The sequence below is a fragment of the Macrotis lagotis genome, chromosome 1 (genome assembly GCF_037893015.1).
Source record: "Macrotis lagotis isolate mMagLag1 chromosome 1, bilby.v1.9.chrom.fasta, whole genome shotgun sequence".
NCBI lineage: Eukaryota > Metazoa > Chordata > Mammalia > Peramelemorphia > Peramelidae > Macrotis > Macrotis lagotis.
This window is the reverse complement of record NC_133658.1, coordinates 708194874-708208312: the sequence shown is the minus strand read 5'-3', so window position 1 is coordinate 708208312 and position 13439 is coordinate 708194874. Positions and strand designations below refer to the sequence as shown.

At 35.7% G+C, this 13439-nt stretch overlaps 1 protein-coding gene across 1 annotated transcript in view; it reads left to right on the top strand.

Moving 5' to 3' along the window:
• The window catches only part of DAPL1 (death associated protein like 1), a 33822-nt gene extending 26677 nt beyond the window's left edge, over positions 1 to 7145 (top strand). Inside the window, exon 4 of the mRNA XM_074215923.1 lies at positions 6779 to 7145. Within this exon, the coding sequence (XP_074072024.1) occupies positions 6779 to 6895 (117 nt within the window). The 3' untranslated portion in view covers positions 6896 to 7145. The remainder of the gene's footprint in view (positions 1 to 6778) is intronic.
• Positions 7146 to 13439: the final 6294 nt, after the last annotated feature.

Genomic DNA, 13439 nt, shown 5'->3' with positions numbered 1-13439 from the left:
GACCATGGTAAATACCTTGGCCAAGAAAACCCCAAATGTGATCACAAAGAGTAAAGCATAATTGAAAAACAACTGAATAACAAAGATGATATATCTTTTTAGAAAGAAAGTATGTATATGACTGGGTTAGAAATCAAGTCCATCTCCCTCACTTACTACTTGTATGCTAAGTGGCATATCCAGGGTACACCTGGAGTCAAAAAAGATTTGAATTCAAAATTAACCTTAAACAATTACTAGTTTATGTGATTCTAAGTAAGACATTTACCTTCTATCTGTATCCTCATTGGTAAAAATGGGGATAATAGCACCTTCCTCACAGGGTGACGATAAGAATCAAATGAGATAGTATTTGCAAAGTGCTTTGCAGTCCCTAAAAGAGAATAGAAATGCTAGCTATCATTATTATTATTATTATTAATATTGTTTTGCCTTGAAGAAATCATCTAAATTCTTTGGTCCTCATCAATTAAAGAAAATTAAAACATGAACAGATTTTGGGCATAATAATATCTGACCTACTAACCAATGACTTATTTGTGAATGAAGTGAACAAAAGGCAAAGTGGTAAGAACACTAATTCTAAAGTCAGAAGATTAGAGTTCAAATTTCACCCTGATGCTTACTATTTCTGTGACCTGGGTAGGTTATTTAATCTCCATGAGCCTCAGTTTTCCCCCTCTGTAAAATGAAGGGACGCCAAAGTTTCTTCTAGATCTTTGGCTCTAAATGCTCTGATTTGAAAGTAAATGTGGGGGGCAGCTAGGTGGTACAGTAGATAGAGCACTGGCCCTGGAGTCAGGAGAACCTGAGTACAAATCCTGCATCAGACATTTAATATTTACTTAGCAGGGTGACCTTGACCAAGTGACTTAATCCCATTGCCTTGCAATAAAAAAGAAAGTAAATATATATATTTATCATTGTTTGCCTTTTCAATGTATGTGAGAGAATTCAGAATTCAAAATTTTTTTAAATGTTAAAAATAAATATAAAATTAAATTATTTTTTAAAAGTGTTAGAAAATTCTAGGCATTATTCATAAGTAGTGCTATTGGTGGAATCAAGGATAAAGTTCTGCCTATTTTCCGAGTTATCAGACAGGTCAATGAGTCCTTTGTGAAATGAAATTGGCTGAAGAAGGCTCTCAAGAGAAAGCTTTCTGTTGTTTTATAGATGAGGGTCCTGCCGGGCAGTATCTTTGAGTTTCACTGACTCTGTCTGGATGTTTTGTTGTAAGCACTTTGCTTAACCGTGTGTGGAAATTGAAGTGCCAACAGTAGACTTTGAAGTTAACACCCTGTAAAGATGAATGGGAAGAAATGGCTGTCTGAGACTATCATCCAAATGGGTTCCAAAGGAAAGAACTGTGCTAGTCTCATGCCTCAAAAGCGACTTTCACAACCCAGACCAGAAAGACTTTTATTCTTTTTCATTTTCTCTTTTGAACAGGCTGGTTATAACCAGAGAGGTTGCAGGACAGAATAAAAAAAACCTGAGTTCAAGTGCTGCCCTTGAACAATAGAGACCCTGGGTTCCTTCCAGCAGCTAATAACATTACTTACAAAAGAATTACTGATCTCTGGAGGGAGTTTTCTTCCTGGAAATTTCTATGGATGAATTCAGCTATGGATGAAATCATAGGTCCTAACCTCACTGTCCCCAAACATGGTCAAACTGGTTAGTTCAACAACTCTATTTTTCTAACATTTTGAGTCTTACAAAGGGCTTGCTCCCCCCCCCCCAAACCCTGTGAGTTGGAGGATTTTTGTTTGTTTGTTTTGTTTCTTTGTAGGCCTAAATTTCTTTATTGGAGAAACCTTCCTCTTACCACTGCAGCTGGCTTGCAGCTCAGTCTTGGAGTTACCAGACTGAGGGATTCAGAAATGTGCCCTAGGTTACCCAAATATGTGTATCAGAGTTATATTTGAACCTAGGTCTTCCTAACTAGGAGTCTAGCTCTTCCAGTTTGTAACCATGAATCTTATTTTTTTTTGCAAGGCAATGAGGTTAATTGACTTGCCAAGATCATGTGGCTAGGTAATTATTAAGTATCTGAGATTGTAGTTGAACTCAGGTCCTCCTGACTCCAAGGCTGGTGCTCTATCTACTGAGCCTACCTAACTGCCCCCTGAAACCATGAATCTTGAAACACTCTATTAAAGTATTTTTAGACTATTAAACCCCAAATTCCAGTGTTCTCTGATTTTTTTTCCTATTGAGTTACTTTGAAACTATTGCCCCATACCATAGAGGCTGAATGATATCTAGTTAGTTCTGACCCTGAATTCCTTTTACACGTTCAATCAAATTTATAAATTTAGCCACCAAAATCAAGATTGTCTTATCCTAAGCCCAAGGCAGAGAAGGAAATAAAAATGTAATTGCTAATAATGCTATTATTCCAAAAGGGGTAATAATTCAGAGCTTCCACAAGATTAGATGCCAAAACAAACTGAAAAACATATCCTGCCCCTACCGTGCGCATGCGTGCCTGAACAAACACACACACACACACACCCTCTTTGTGAGTTATGTGTTTGTAAATTCTCTGTACTTATTGTTAGGTCAATCTTTAATGAGTAGATATTCTCTGGCTTCTGTTCCATTCTGCCAACACTTTTGTATGTCATTATAATTTACATTCTTGAAAAAAATTAATCTTTTTTTGAACTTTTATTTTGTTTTTTAAATTATTAAGTATTTTTTTCTCCCTCCACCCTCTGCATCCACTGAAAAAAGTAGGGGGGAAAAAGACCCTTGTAGCAAATATGCATGAGACAAGGAAGACATTGTCACATTGGAGGTGTCCAAAAATCTCTTATCTCTTCCTCTATCTTGAATCCATCATCTCTGTGTCAGGAAGTAGGTAGAATGTTTCATCATTTGTCCTCTGGAATTATATTTGGTCATTACATTGAAGACTGTTCCTAAGCCTTTCAAATAATTTTCTTTAAGCATCATTATTAATGTAGAACTCTTCTTTATGCATCAGATCATACAAGTTCTCTAAAGTTTCTCTGAACCTATCCATTTTATTGTTCCTTACTTTGTAATAGCTTTCTTAATTAATTTTCAATTTAGTTCTAGTCTGAACTTCATGGTGTACTCACCAAGCAATTCCATGATGGAGATGAGACAGGGGAACCTGCTTGTGCCCATATGTATACTAAAGCTTCAGCTTAGCCAACCTGCTCAGGATTTTTAAACTATTTTCCAAATTGAATTCATTTCTATTTCCTTCTGATCTTGATGAATATTTTTCTTTTCCAAACTCTATCAGATGAAATTATTATCTTAACAGAGGTACAAGGAAACTGACTCAGCCTCCTGGCTGTTACAGTGAGCAAGCTCCCCATTAGATAAGGGGTAGAATGGTGTTATAATAACATTTCCTTAGCTACTTAACAAACCTTATCAGTTGACAGATTTCCCAAATACCACTGAGGCTTTACAAATGGAAAACAACTATTATGATGATATTAAGTAATATATATGCTTCCAACTTAGGTTTTTTTTTCCTTTCTTTCCTTGTTTTTCCATCTTTTTCAGCTCTTACCTCCTTTCCTCTCCTCCAACACCACATTTAAATATGATTCTACCTGTAGTCCTTTTTCTTTTCCAGTCCTTGCATGTTATACCACCTTCCCGCTGGCTGAGTGCCCAGGTTTCACTTACATAAGTATGGTTTGAGGTTTGTTTGCTTTAAAAATAATTTTTTTTAACCTCAGGTTGGACCTTGGCAGTCTAGTGATAGAGAGTCAAACCTGGGATCAAGTCTGGGCATTGACTGTGTGACCCTGGTCAAGTTATTTGACCTCTCAGACAATTCTCTGAAGGCTATTAATTACTGTGGAATAGATGATCTATCTTGGAGAAAGGCATTTTCTTGACTGAATCTCCTTAAGCTGATGAAGTCACCAGATCTGGACCAAAAAAAATAAAAGAAAGGGGGACCTTAAGCTTCTGATGAAGAACCTGTCAAATTGTCTCCTTATTTATAGCTCCTTGAACTTAAAGTTAATCCAAAAAAGGATTTCTGATGGTAGAGATGCCATTTTGCCTAACCACTGAGAGAATCAAAATAGGTGAGTTCTTAAGGTCGCTCCAAGTCCCTGGTCTTACAGTACTATTCTGATAATAATTGATCTCAACTGGAATGAAAATCATTGTCTTACTTTTTTTCCCTTAAGGAGGCCAAGAGGGTGTAGAAATTCACAGCCTTTCCTTCAATTGCTTTAAAACCACTCTGCTGACATTCAGCAAGGACTTGTCCTTTGGTTTTCATTTGTTAAGAATGGGAGGAAACTAATTTTTTTCTGAGTGGAGTTCCCAGTATAGAGAATTCTCTATGCCAAGAACCAAAAACAAAAACATTCACCAGGAGATGGGATACTCATCTGTTTGCAATGCCTTTGAATAGTCCAAAATATTGGTTTGATTCCAAAGCAGTTTAATCCTAAGAGTCAGAAAGAATAGTCCCCACCCCCTTCTTTGACTTCGAACTCTACAATGAAGGTTACTATAGGAATTTCCTAAGATTTTGAGAATGCTTTACTTTCTAGGAGATGAAGGTGACCTTCAGCACCATTAATATTTTATTTATTGTGCTTGAAATCCTAGAGCTTAAAAGAACCTGAAAAGAACTGAGTATTGACCTAAGTTCTCTAGGATGGAAGAAGAGAGGTTAGACTAAGTAACCTGTAAGTTTTTTTCCAAATTCAACTCTCATAGATCTGGTCAGGAGGTTCTTAACAGCCATTTAGTAAAACCCTTTCTTTTTACAGTTGAGGAAATTAAGGCCCATAGATATTAAGTGATTTGACCAAAATGACATAGGAAGTAGATATCTAAAAATAGGATATGAATCCAGGTTACTTGACTCTAGCTCTACTGCTCTTTCCACCATACCACATTGCATCTTGTTAAATAGCTCTAAGATTATCCCCCTTAATTCTAAAGAAAATTTTACCTAAATTCAAAGTGTTATCAAAATGTGTTCCAGATTGATCCAACCTTTCTGGAGAACAATTTGGAATTATGCCCAAAGAGGCAATAAAAAATGTGCATCCAGCAATACCACTATAGGGTCTGAATCTTGAAGAAATCATGAAAAAGGATAAAAATTCCACATGTACAAAAATATTCATAGCAACTCTTTTTTGTAGTGGCAAAGAATTGGAAATTGAAGGGATGCCCATCAAATGGCTGAACAAATTGATATATATGTAATATGATGGAACACTATTGCTCTAAAAGAAATCACAAGCAATGGGATTTCAAGAAAGTCTGGAAAGACTTGTATGAATTGATGCCGAGTGAAAAGAGCAGAAGAACATCATACACACTAATAATAAGGGGTGAACTGTGATGAAATTGTTCATTTCAACAGTACAATAATCAAAGACAATTTTTAAAAGATTTGTGCTGGAAAATATCATCCAGAGAAGGAATTGTGGAATTTAAATGAAGATCAAAGTTTATTATCTTCAATTTAAAAAAAAATTGTCTTAAGTATTATGTCACATTTTTCCCTCATTAATGTTCTTTTTCTTCCATTTGGATTTGATTCTTCTCTCACAACATTATCAATATGGATCTATATTCAGCACAGATATAAATGTAGAACCTATATCAGATTGCTTCCTGTCAGGCAGAGGGAGGAGGGAAGAGAGGGAGGGAAAAAAATGATTGATAAAAATTACCGTTGCATGTAGTTGGAAAAACAAATTAAAAAGTGTGCTCCAAGATCCACTGGGGTCCCTAGGACCCTTTCAGGAGATCCAGGAAGACAAACTGTCTTCATAATAATACTAAGATATTTTCAATTACTAATGATAAGTATCAATGGATATTAACCCATAAAAGTAAAAAGTTTTTTAAGGGGATCCTCCAACATTTTTAAGACTGTAAAGGGATCCTAAGACCAAAAACCTAGAGGAGTACTGATCCAAATTATTCAGCACCATCAGTAGTTCATCCTATTTTTAAAGATGGAATTTCTGTACTATCCCTTAGTAACTAAGGTTTAGTAGATCCAGTGTTAAATTTCCTATTGCCAAGTAGTTCTTTGTGCTAAATTTGTTACTAACATTCAAATCCATTTCCTCTTGTTCTTTCTTTATTCAAGATGACCACCAACTTTCTTATGGTTATTTTCACTTTGTTATTAAATCATCCCTTGACTTTCTCTTCATTAACTACATAGCCTAAAATATCTTAATCTTTCTTCAGAGATCCTAATCATTCTGATTTTTTCTTCACAGAATGCTTTTCCATTTTCACATCTTTTTTAACTCATGGTCTCAAAGTTACTACAATCATATTTTTTTAATGCTACAAGTGACTCATTTCTAGCATGACTGGTCATCTGTATCTTTAAAAAAAAGTAGCATGGGGGTGGAGTCATGGGGAAGACTCAGATTTGTACATAACCTATCCCTTGTAAGGAGTATGAGTTCAATTTTACTGAGAATGCAGTTGCTCAACAGAACTGGTTCATGTAACTTGATGGTTTTCTACTGTTTTAACATTTTTTATGTTCTAGGGGCAATTGGGTGACACAATGAATAGAAGACCATCCCTGAAGTCAGGTGGACCTAAGTTCAAATCCAACCTTAGACACTTAATAATTAGTTACCTGTGTGACCTTGGGCAAGTCACTTAATCCCATACTCTTGCAAAAACAAACAAAAAAAAGTTTTCTTCTAAGACCAAGGGGAAAAAAGTACTGATCATTCTTTCATTTCATTTTTTTCTTTTTGTTCTCACTTTATAGATCAGTCACAAATTTCCAACTGCAGTCCGAGTGGCTCATCAGAAACCAAGACCAGGCCTGGAAAAGACTGTCCCACTGAAAAGGATCTATATTATACAACAGCCTCGAAAATGCTGAGTGTGAAATAAAATACATATATCTCTGACAGCATGGGGCATACCCAAGGCTCTGAATTATCTCATCTAAAAAAAATTTTCCCCAGATTTAGGTATTCAAGTTTGATAAAGAAAGTGTTTTTTGGAACTTTCCTTTTGACTTTGGACAACAATGTATTTATAATGTAAATCCAGTGCTTTTCTGTGTATCTTGACTTATGTCAAAATTTTGTATGCTAATAAATCTTTTTTCCATTGTTCTCTTATAATATGATTGTGTCATTTTTGAAACAATTTTAATTTAATTTCTATGTCCAACTTCATCTTCTAAGGCAACATGTTCTCTTACTAACATACTTTTTCACAGATTGAGGGACTACACAGAAATTGACAGAAAGAAGTTGAAAGGAAGAGTAGATTGTGCTTTCACAGTATAAAATGTTCCACAAACATAGAAAGTGTCATCGCTATTACAATTATCCTCAATTGCTTAAGTTAATGAGATAGATCTTTCCAGGTTCTCGGATAGATCTTTCTCAGGAAAGACTAAAGAGTGAGTTAACTGTAGACATTTTTTTCTTCACCTTCAAATCATGCAAGGACTTGGGGAGAATTATAGTGACATCAGCCCATTTGCTCAAAATCCATAAAAAATTTAATACTCTGGTATTACAGGTTCCATGATGCTGAAGCTTGCTGTAGGATGTGAGTTAGCAGCTTACATTATCCATACCAAAGATGATGTAAAGCCTTATTTGATTAGCAGATAAACAATGTCTCTTCTCACTTCAGTGGCTGCCAGCTTTGAGGCTACCTGGCATGTATATATTCCTTTCCATACTTGTGAGTTAGTGGTCAGAGATCAAGAGCAATGAAGTGAATTGGAAAGAATAGTAATTTGGAATTGGAAGCTCCGGATTCAAAAATCTAAGTCCCCCAGCTATTTTGGGACTTTGAACAATTCACTTAATCTCTCTAGACCTCAGTTAGTTCATTTATAAAATGAGAAAATTGGTCCAGATGCTATTCACAATCCTTTCCAACTCAAAAACCTATGATTAATTCAAATATTCAAACTTTATCTAGTTTGTAAACTCAAAATACAACAATAAAAAGCCCACTCCTATAAAGGAAAAAGTTTTGGAAGCCCAAAGAAGCCAAGAGTAAATAGATATATGCATCCATCTTCTCTCATCTGTCTACATATATTCATATATGTATGCTCTCAAATAATATTCTCTAGGGAAAAGAATAAATCTGGACAATAAGGAAAGCTGGAATGAGTGATTTTTAAAAAAACATTGCAAGCCAGAATTTGTTCTAACACAAATTGATGGAGTTGGAATCTGGAAGATTTGGGCTTAAATTCTGCTTTGGATAGTTACTATCTATTTTGTCATTTAGCCATTTTTTCAGTCATGTCTACTACTTCATGAACCTACTTGGGGTTTTCTTGGCAAAAATACTGCAGTGATTTCCATTTCCTTCTCCTGATCATTTTATAGATGAGGAAACTGAGGTAAATGGGGTTAGGTAACTTGTCTAAGGTCCCACAGCTAGTAAGGGTCTGAGGCCAGATTTGAATTCAGGGAGATGAATTTTTCTGACCCCAGACCCAGCACTCTATCCACCTACTTGATTATTGCTCCTCAAATACAGTTCTGGGAACTTTCCTTACAGTAAAGTTTAGAAGTCCTTGGTGAACAGGACTTCTAAAATTCAAGATTCTATCTCAGGTAGAAAAAGTATAGGAAAAGGGAGGAAGGGAAAGTGCATCTTCTGTCAAAATCCCCAAAATATCAATGGAGTCATGTAAGTAGAGTAACTATTAGCATCAGCCAAGGACAAGAAGGAAGAGTCAGAGAGAGGGAGATCTAGATGTAGAAACACTGAGATGTTCAGTAAAGGTTTCTAGTTGGTACAAGCTTCACTAGGGAAAATAGCCAATAAACAGCTATTTTAGAAACATTGACAACCGTAGGGCATAGCAAATCAAGCCAAATCAATATGTATGCATTTATTAAGCACCTACTATATTCAATATTGTGCTAAGCACTGGACATGCAAAGAAAGGCAAAAGACAGTCCCTATTCTTTGTTCATAGTCTATTGGGAGAGATAACATTTAAACAATTACATCAAGCAAGTTTTATATAGGACAAATGGGAATTAATCATCAAAGGAAAGGCATTGGTTTCAATGGGATCAAGAAGAGTATCTTATAGAAAGAGGGGTTTTTACTGGGACTTAAAGAAAAGCAAAGAGGGCAGGTGATGAAGATGGAGAGAGCATTCCATAAAGGAGAACCAGTCAGTGCAGATGAACTAATGTGAACAAATTTTCTCCAAGTACACATAAAGACAAATCATACATACATATGTGCATTCATACTTATATACATATATACATACAAATACACACCTGGGCAGCCAGGAGGCACAGTGGATGTAGTGCTTGAATCAGACCTCAGGATCCTGCCTCATACACTTACTAGTTGTGAGACCCTGGACAAGTCACTTAACCTGTTTGCTCAGTTTTCTCATCCATAAAATGAACTGGAAAAAGAAATGGCAAATGATATCTTTGCAAGAAAAGCTTAAATGGGATCAACAAAAATTTGGACACAACTGAACAACAAATTTTTATCAAAACAAAAAAATTGCTGTGTGAAAAGATTATTAGAGTATTCTCTTTTCAAGGCTTCCTTTCTTCTTTTTCTTGTACAGCTAATAGGTATCTGAGGTTAGATTTGAACTCAAGTCTTCCTAGCTCTAGGCCAGGTTCAATCCATTGTACCACTAGTCTAGAAATAGTACTGTGGCTAGTATCAACACTAGTGCTGAAAAAAAGAAGGGGAGCTGCCACAACCAGTTACATTGGGTTGCACTTGGGACACTGTATGGGGTGACATTCCAGTGGTTTTATCTAAGATTTTTTATCAATGCTCAAAGTTCTAGCTAGGCCGGCTGACTTTTGCCCATTAGACAGACCTAGATGAGCTTCTGGGACATAGCTCCTTATTTTTGTTTGTTCACTATTTTACAAAGGCTAGGAACCTTTATTCACATTTGCAAACTTATAACACTTAAGCCCAATCTCAAGGGTGAACCCAGAAGGGAAATGGAGAATGGCAAAGGGGAAAAGAAGCATGGAAGGAAGGGCATTTCCCACTATGGTAGAGCCAAGAGAATTTAATGGGTGCAATGTTTTCCATAATCTTTGCTCTCTGTTCTCTTCTTCTCTGTTAATGTGGTATACAGACATGTGCATGTGTGTTATATATGTATTATATAAAACAAAAACTTTATTTAGGATTTTTGTCATTGAAAATACTAGTCTTCTACCACAATCTTATAAACATGTGACTGTAAATGAATTCATATTGTTTGCTAGAGAATATGTATGTATGAATCTATACTGGTAATTGGTACTTTGCTTCCCTAACTTTAGAACCCTGATTAAATTCTCATTTCTCCTCTCCCACACTCTAGGCATCATTCTGTTGGAGAATCAAAGCGGAAAGCACTAATTCCTTAAAGCAAAAGAACTATTATTCTCCCCAGAGAAGCAGGTTCCAAGGCTTTCCCCTTTGGCACAGCTCAATCTAAAGATACAGAATAAAAAACTCTTTAGGATACTTTGTTTCCAATAACCTATTCAGTTCATTATTTTGTCATAGTCCTAAATCAAGAAGAAACCTCCCTGCTTCCAAAATTGTGATACTGGTGAAATTGTTTTCTTTGTGGTATCCTAATTCTCATAAATAATACATTTGCAGCCTGAAAAGAAATAAGACAGGTGAACCCCTTGAACTCATTCTCATCATCCCAATTAAGCTGGCCTAGAATCTCTGGGAATTAGAAAAATGGAAACCTCTAATATGAGAAGTATAAAAAAGGGAAGCTTATAAGCCACCTTGGGGGATGGGTTCTAAGATTCTAAGATTCTACTCACCACCACCCCCACTTACCCTACCCCATCTGTAGTACTAACAGAAGGTGGGATTTTGTGCTGCCTATCTTCCAGTCACCTCTCCATCCTACACCATTAACTGATCGGAAACTCCTAAACTGCCCATATGGCCAGTGGAAATTCATCTCTGGTCCTGAAATTCTCCTAAGAATACTCTTCATTCTCAACTAGCAACATGGGGAACTACCTGCTTTTCCATTCCCACATCTCCTTTCCTCCACTGCCCTGTGTTTCCAGATATCTGGTGGAAATCCAGATCACAGGGAATTCACACATAGACCTGAGGAACATCTATTCTTCATCCATTCAAGTTGTCTCTTAGCTACAAAGAATATCTCTTAGCTTCTCAGCCCTCATAGATGTGGACTATTTCTCTAGTTGTACTAGTTAATTTATCACAAATCATTCATTTAGATGGCAATTTTCACTGAATGCTGAAAATAATGTAAAAAAAGGAAAATGATAGTTATTGGAGAGATTATGGAAGAAGATCTGTTGATGGAACTGTGAATTGACCAAACCATTCTGGAATGCAATTTGGAACTATGCCCAAAGTCACTAAATTATGGTAATTATGACAATATTACTGCTAGGCATATACCACCCAAAGAGATCAGAGACAGAAAAAAAAATTCTCATATGTAGAAAAATATTCATGGTATATAAATAGCAAGACTTTTTGTTTAAGAACTGAAAACAAATTGAATATCTGTCCATTGAGAAATGATAGAACAAATTTTGGTGTATGAATATAATGGAATATTATTGTTTTATAAGAAATGACAAAAGGAAGAGATCCAGTCCAAAATCCCAAAAACTATATATGTTCACATAGAAGGAAAAGAAAGACACCTCCTCTGTCCAAGGTCTGTAAATCAAACCTTTTTAGCTTGGCAGAATTTGCCGTATTTCTGACTCAGTATAGCCTGAAAGATCTAGGCTCAGCTCCACACCATATTAAAATTTAGGATTAAGATTTTAGTGGAAGATATGTTGTTTTCTCTAAATAAAACAAGGATGATAGTGTTGGGAGAGCACTTCAACTTCATTTTGGGTAAGTTCATGAAGCAATCAAAGCCAAGCTCAGGAAGCAACCATTAAGGTATCTCTGAAATCAAATTTGAGAATCAGTTTATAAGAACAATTCTATTATTTAGAAACACACATTGCTCCAGGTTCAAAGCACATTTTGTATCATGATACATTCAAAGCCATAGCTCAAAAGTCCCCATAATTATTCCTCTTAATAGACCATCAAGAAAACACATTAGTTCAGAACAAAATACATTAACTAGCATAGTAAAGTAGATAATAAGGAAGGTTCTCTTCATTTACATAAAAGTACTTCCCAACAGATTCTCCAGTAAACCACTCCCCAGCGAATACTTTACAATTCCTATCCCTTCCTACTGCCTCTTTTCACAATGGAAGGATTCGATTGGTTTATTGGCTTTTGCATTGGATAGTCCTCTGGCCTTCCCAAAACTGTGAGAAAAAGAATTCAGTCCTCTTGGTTAGAAGGTAGCAAATCTTGCTGGAACTGTTATATTGTATTGGGAATATTATCACCATCACTGTGAATTTTTGAAGTGGACCACATGGCTTCTTCAGATGGGTATCACAGTTGAAGGGACCACTTTCCAATTGCTCCTTCTTCCAAAGTTACCAATATAGTCCTTGGGAACAATTGAAAGAAAATCCTCTTGGAGAGGGAGCTCAACTTCACATCTCAATATCCTTAACAAACTTTTGTTGTTTCTTCTACTCATAATAGAACAGATTAGGTACAGTAGCTATAATCATATCCTCTAAGCCTCTTTCAACCCCTCTCATGTGTAGATCTCTCCTGTGTGATCCACTCATAACCCTCTGGGATATGATATTTAGAACCTTTACTAAATGAGCATAGCTTTCTTGACCCAAAAGCATTGTGGGAGGAGATGTTATCCAGAAAAAGAACAAGGAATCTATTCCTATCAAGAAATTATACTTACTTGATTATGCTCATAAAAAAAGAGCCATTGGCCAAGAATCACATGAAAGAAAAAAAAGAGAAGCTGTGACATATAAAATGAAAGAAATATTCTTTCCTCATGCTGATAATATCTAGAATTAATTTCTCAAATATCAGAAATTTAGCAGAAGCATAAGGAGAATTAGAAAAATTTCTGTTAAAATAGTAACAAATAAAAATATGAAAGGAATGATCAAGGGAAAGGAAGCCCTGCTTTCCAGATGTCAGAGTGTGATGGGACATATTAAAGAAATTCTATAATGAATACTCTCAAGAGAAAGATCAAAGTCAAAGGTTTTAAATAGGAAAATAGATCTTCCCAGCTGCAAAAGCAACTAACAGAGAGAGCAGGTATAAAAGAAGTGAAGAAATTAGAGCAGATATGCCAAAAGAAAAAAACGGAGTTTTTTAAAGAACAGTTTTATATAGACTGAGTCAAGTTGACTAAAAAAAAGAGGTCAAAGAAGAATAAAAGTTCAAATTATGTATGAGTTATATTAGAATACACATGGGGAAAGATTGAGTTGACAATTAAGGAAAATAAAGTGCTGACAATAACTTCATTTCTTAGAGAATTATCT